This window comes from Musa acuminata, chromosome BXJ2-11 (assembly GCF_036884655.1).
Source record: "Musa acuminata AAA Group cultivar baxijiao chromosome BXJ2-11, Cavendish_Baxijiao_AAA, whole genome shotgun sequence".
Classification (NCBI taxonomy): Eukaryota; Viridiplantae; Streptophyta; class Magnoliopsida; order Zingiberales; family Musaceae; genus Musa; species Musa acuminata.
The window spans coordinates 3,239,727-3,245,286 of record NC_088348.1 but is presented as its reverse complement, the minus strand read 5'-3'; the positions used below and the strand labels follow the sequence as shown (position 1 = coordinate 3,245,286).

The following is a 5,560-nucleotide window of genomic DNA, read 5'->3' as shown; positions in this document are numbered from 1 at the left end:
ATAACTTGTAATTTTATTATGAAATTATAAATTTGTATATTGAATTTTGATTTTTGGGGAATTTAACCATATTACTATACATATAACATATATAAAAGTAATAAATACTTATTTTTATAATAATAATAATAATAATAATAATCAACTTATGACATGTCTATAGTTGTAAATCCATCTTCATCATAGAACAAATTTTAAAAGCTTGACGAAAAGGGAAAAAAATAAATGTCATTGAACAATAAATTGTGACATCATACTTTAAAAGAATAATAATAATAATAATAATAATAATAATAATAATAATAACCACCGAAAGAGTTGATGACAATAAAAACATGTAGCAGAGGGGTTGCATAATACATATTTGAAGAATGCATTCATTATTTTTCCAAATAAAATAAATATCCTAAAAAAATTAAATAAAAATAGTAATAATATAAAAATATTATAGTTGATACAGAAAAAAAAATCCAAATTAGACATAAAAGATATTCTAAAGTCCTTTTATATAATAAAAAAAAAGTATTTATGAAGGATTAATTATGTTTCTTTTTTGAAGTGCAACATAAGTATAGGCACACAGTTGTTAATAATTGATAATTCTATACATTAAATCCTTGTTATCTTTTATGCACCATTTAATATTATGTCGGTTCTAAATTATTCTAGTATGGATAATGATTCAGATATTTAAGATTTTATAAATATATTAGTGCATCATTGTACTATTGATAAGTTTTAGATCTGCTGAATCCAGTGTTTTTAAATAAATACATCATTAATATGTAAGAGATATAATGTTCCACAAAACTCTCATAAATCATCTGTAACAACAAAACCAAAGTTACTAATGATTAAAGCAAATTACATTCTGAAAATAAGATAAAGTAACTTTAAAAGATGATAAAGGATAAACCATATAAGAATAATGATAGGTCATATTATTCTATTTTGACCTACTCAATATATAAATAAGCACTAAATAATTTACAAAAGAAAATACTCCTAAAAGAATTATTATCAACACGCCCACCAAAATCTTCGTGCAGATGGCAACGGCCCTTGTGGGGCCTCCATGGCTTTCTCCTTCTCCATCTTTCTTCTTCCAGCATCCACCTTTACGCAACAAGCACCTGATCGCTCTAAAGCACACCCAAACCATGAAGAGACTGAGAATTCCGAACCAACTCATGAGAAGGATGACAGTGTCGAGCTGATAGGAAAATATTCGCACAATGGCGGTCGAGAATGCTAATGCCGTCGAGAACACCGCCAGCCATAGAATCCACTTTAGGATTCCCATCGCCATTTTAGTCCGTCTGGGCACACAACATATCAACAAGAGGATGATGCTCAAGGATGCAAACAACCCGAACATGTCGAACAGCAGGAATAACTTGAGACCATATTTTAGAACCGCCTCTCCTTCACTTGAACTCTCATGAAAATTGACTTTTGTATTGGGGGGAGTCGGCCCATCATCATCTTTCTGCTTAAACCCACCAGGGGGGTTTAGCCCAGCTTGGAATGTGATGGTGGCGATCAACGTCGCCACCAACATTAGTGTTGCTGGATTGTTGTTGTACCTTTCTTTAAGTTCAGACAATACTTTTCGGGGGCTGCGGTTATCCTTAGAAGGTCGAGCCTGGCGTCGGAAGGGGTTCCAACGATTTGGTCGGCTTCTGTGTGACGCGATAGTGGCAGAGGCTCTGGCATCACTCGGTGACGATTTCGGTTGAGTCTTCCCTTCTTCTGCGGCGGTTCTTCCACCTGCTGCCGGAATCAGTTCTCCCAACAATAGATCTCCATGTTGGAAGGGTGAATCCCGTAGCATATGAAGGACGGTATCGCCTCTCATGTTTGTGGCGTTAACTTCGATACCTCGCCTTCCCAGAAGCAACTTCACGATCTGCATTCATTCGAGCTATGTGTCAGAATTAACGTGGCACACATGACTTTTGATTCTTATGATATTAAAGATCGTATCTATTAACGATAAAAGATGCAATTCTCGGATAGATGTCTCTTCCTAATTAATATATATTAATTTCAAATTAATATTTGGATGAAAGACATCTTTTGTCACTATAAATTTTGGAACATGATCCTCTCTTTTCATCCATAGCATATGTCAAAACAAGGGAAACTAGAATTATGTCAAGGTATTTTTTTTCAATTAAAGTTGATTTTATTAAAAAAACATTAAATCTAAAGATCATGAGATTTATGTTGTGCACAATGATGTTTTAGTTGTGCAAGAATTAAACTATTTAAGAATTAAACTATTTAGATATGGTATCATAGTCATGATTTAATATTTATAACTTTTATTTTTGAATTTGTTTATCTTATTATCGTATCAAATTATGTTTTTATTATTTAATATTTATAATCTAAGAGGTATAGATTTTATTCTCAGAATTGTAAAATAAGTGAGAGTGGTGACTCACGAAATACAATTATTTAAAAAATTCAAATAGAGGTAGCTTTACTAGTAACTTCAATGTTGTTGTTCCCCCAAACCGTTAAACAATTTGATAATGTTCAAGAGCAATAAATAAATAAATGATCAACCATTCCATGATGAAATAAACATCAATCAGTCTATAACAAGTCAATCACAAATAATAATATTAAGAATATCTCAAAATAAAGGAGATCTATTATTTCTAATAATTATGTGGTCTATTTACCATAGTCAAAAGTGACTTAGTTATATATGATGGTCCAGTTTTATTTTATAGGCCATTGAAACTATAATTTCTAAAAAAATAGGTTAATGCAAGAATTAAAATCTTTGAATGAAAATCAAGTTTGAGACCTTTGATGAATTACTTGAATGATGTAAAAAAGTCAATTATTAATAGGTTTTTAAGATCAAATTGTACTTGAATGATAATATATACCGGGTCATGTGCTAAAGGTTTCACTCAAAAAGATAGCATTGATTATATAAAAAAATATTTTATTTAATTTTCAGAAAAGATTTTTTCAAACTTTTTATGATCTTAGCTTGTTATAACTTAGAGTTACACCAAATAGATATGAAAAAAGATGTTTCTAAATGAGAACTTGGAGAAAGAAATTTACATCTACCAACCTAAAGGCTTTCCAATTAAAGGGAAGAAACACATGATATATAAACTTAAGAAATCAATATATGAAATTATACAAACTTCTCGACACTGATATCTTAAATACAAAAAATTCTTTACATTTATGAAAATACTATTGATCTATATACATATACGAAGGTTGGTGGGAGCAAGTTACTATGGATCTTGGTTTATTATATGAAATAAAAAATATCTTTCTAAAAACTTTGAATTAAAAAATATGAGAGAGGCAACCCATGTGATAGGAATTAAAATATTTTAAGATCAATCATAAGGATTATTAGGATTATCTCATAAAAAAAATATTAATAAAACTTTTAAAAAGTAAAAAAAATTATTTAGGAGGTATTATTCCAATTTGGAAAGGGGGTAAATTTATCTTATGCAATGTTCAAAGAATGAATTGGAACAAATGAAAAGAATTCCTTATGTATCTATCCTGGAAAGTTAAATGCATGCCTAAATTTGTATTAGGCCATACATCAGTTTTGCTATTGGAATATTGGGCAGATATCAACGTAATTCTAGATTTGACTATTAAAAAGCTATAAAGAAAGTTATAAGATATTTATGAGGAATGAAGGATTATATACTCGCTCATAGGAGATCAAATAATCTCGAAGTAATTGGATGTTTAGATTCAGATTTTGCTAGATGTGTTGATATAAAAAAAATAACACTTGACTATTTGTTCCTTTTAGTTGAGGAGCAATTTTGTGGATGAGGGCAAAATAAAAGCAGTCCATCATTGCTACATTCATCATAGAAGTTTAGTTTGTGACATGTTTGAAGGCTACAATTCAAAAGCTCAAATCTCGTTTTCATGATTTACTCTTTAAAAAAATTTAAAACTTTATTATGATAATTTTGTAATAGTATTCTTCTTTAAAAGTGAGTGCTATAAAGGTGATAAATATATGAAAATGGAATATTTAGCGGTGAAAAAAGAAAGTTTAGAAATAAATAATATTAATTGAATATATTAGCATTGTCCTTATGATTACAGATCCATTAACGAAAGGATTATCACCCAAGATATTTATTGAACATGTTAAAAGAATAAGCACTATTAGACATCATTATTAATATTATGTCATATTCATAAATAATTATTTAATATGATATTTTCATCGAGAACTTATTTCAAATAAAGGGGGTAATGGAGAAAAACCAGAATTCTGTTTATCTAAGTTATTTTTTAGGAGATTTAAATTTCTAAAATTATTAAATCTAAATATTATGAGATTTATGTTGTACTATGATGATGTTTTATTTGTGTCTGAAGTTAATTTGAACATGTAGCTCCTTACTATTTCCATTTGCTTTTCGTGAATGAAATGCAAAATACTTGTATCTTTTTGCTATGACAAGGCTGTGTCTCAAGATGTACGGGATGCCTTCGGGATCAGGAATACCTACCTGGAGCTGTTTTCTGGCCACAGCAAGGTGCAGGACGGTGTTGCCTTTCGCATCTCCGGAGTTGAGCAGCTCATCGTTTTCATCTGTTCTGTTCAGCAAGAACTGCACGGTCTCGAAGCTGTTTGATTTCACAGTAAGATGAAAGATGGAGTCACCTTGCGATGTCACAGCTCGCGCGGACTCCGGGCACGCATCCAGTAACACAGTCAATACATCAAGCCTGCCTCGTAAGGCTGCAGTGTGGGCCGGCATGAAGCCATCGTTGTCGGTCGCCAAGCAGAGATTGGCAGCGGCTGCGTACTGCAGCAGCTCGTTCACCACGGATAAGTGGCCTTGGGCAGCGGCCAGGTGCAAGGCGGAAAGGCCTTCGCGGTTGCGGCCATGCGCGAGCTCCGGGTTTACGGTGAGGATCTCCCGGACCAGGTCGGAGTGGCCGAGCGATGCAGCGATGTGGAGGGGGCTGTCCGACAGGTGAGCCGCGGCGATGGCTTGCCTGTGGAGCAGGAGCCGGTCTTCTTGTAGCAAACGCCGCAACAAAGTGAGGTCTCCCGCATAAGCTGCTTCCTCTAGTCTCGGATCCATGCTTAGTTACGCGCACACACACACACACTCTCTCGATTTGGTCACAAACAACTCGAAGTTAGGACGCCTATATATAGGCTAAAAATCTCTAACGATTCCTCCCGCTCGGTCTTCTTGGTCCTGTCTCCATCAAGACACCGGCCCCAAAACGTAAGTTGCTTCCTTCCCATTAGTCTCTGTTAGTTTGGCAAGTCCCATAGTCCCACATCGGGAAAATCAGACAAGAAAACGTGCTTACGATTTGGGTTTTTCTTGTTTAGTAAGCTGAAGGTGTTTTATGGCCTAGGAATATCTTCCTAAGACATTTGCAAGTGTCCCACTTTTATAGTAGTAATTTGCTCCTCTTTCGTCCGTGGATGTAGGTCAATTGACCGAACCACGTATATCTGGTTCTGGTGTTCTTGTCTCGCTTTTATTCTTTCCATTTTATTGTCGCACAATAA

General features: G+C 33.6%; 1 protein-coding gene across 1 annotated transcript; it reads right to left on the bottom strand.

The window, feature by feature from the left end:
• Positions 1 to 1,020: 1,020 nt before the first annotated feature.
• Positions 1,021 to 5,117, bottom strand: LOC135626291 (ankyrin repeat-containing protein At5g02620-like). The gene is made up of 3 exons (XM_065131494.1): positions 4,536 to 5,117; positions 1,189 to 1,909; positions 1,021 to 1,142 (listed from the first exon to the last, which is right to left on the bottom strand). The coding sequence occupies exons 1-3, from the start codon at positions 5,115 to 5,117 to the stop codon at positions 1,021 to 1,023; spliced, it is 1,425 nt and encodes a 474-aa protein (XP_064987566.1).
• Between the last annotated feature and the right edge of the window lie 443 nt (positions 5,118 to 5,560).

What these genes read in the sequence shown, in the direction of transcription:
- LOC135626291 (XM_065131494.1), bottom strand. Translation starts at nt 5,117, where the DNA reads ATGGATCCGAGACTAGAGGAAGCAGCTTATGCGGGAGACCTCACTTTG. An exon ending in TGGCCAGAAAACAGCTCCAG is followed by an intron (nt 1,910 to 4,535) that starts GTAGGTATTCCT and finishes GAATGAATGCAG; the next exon opens with ATCGTGAAGTTGCTTCTGGG. An exon ending in CACTGTCATCCTTCTCATGA is followed by an intron (nt 1,143 to 1,188) that starts GTTGGTTCGGAA and finishes GGTGTGCTTTAG; the next exon opens with AGCGATCAGGTGCTTGTTGC.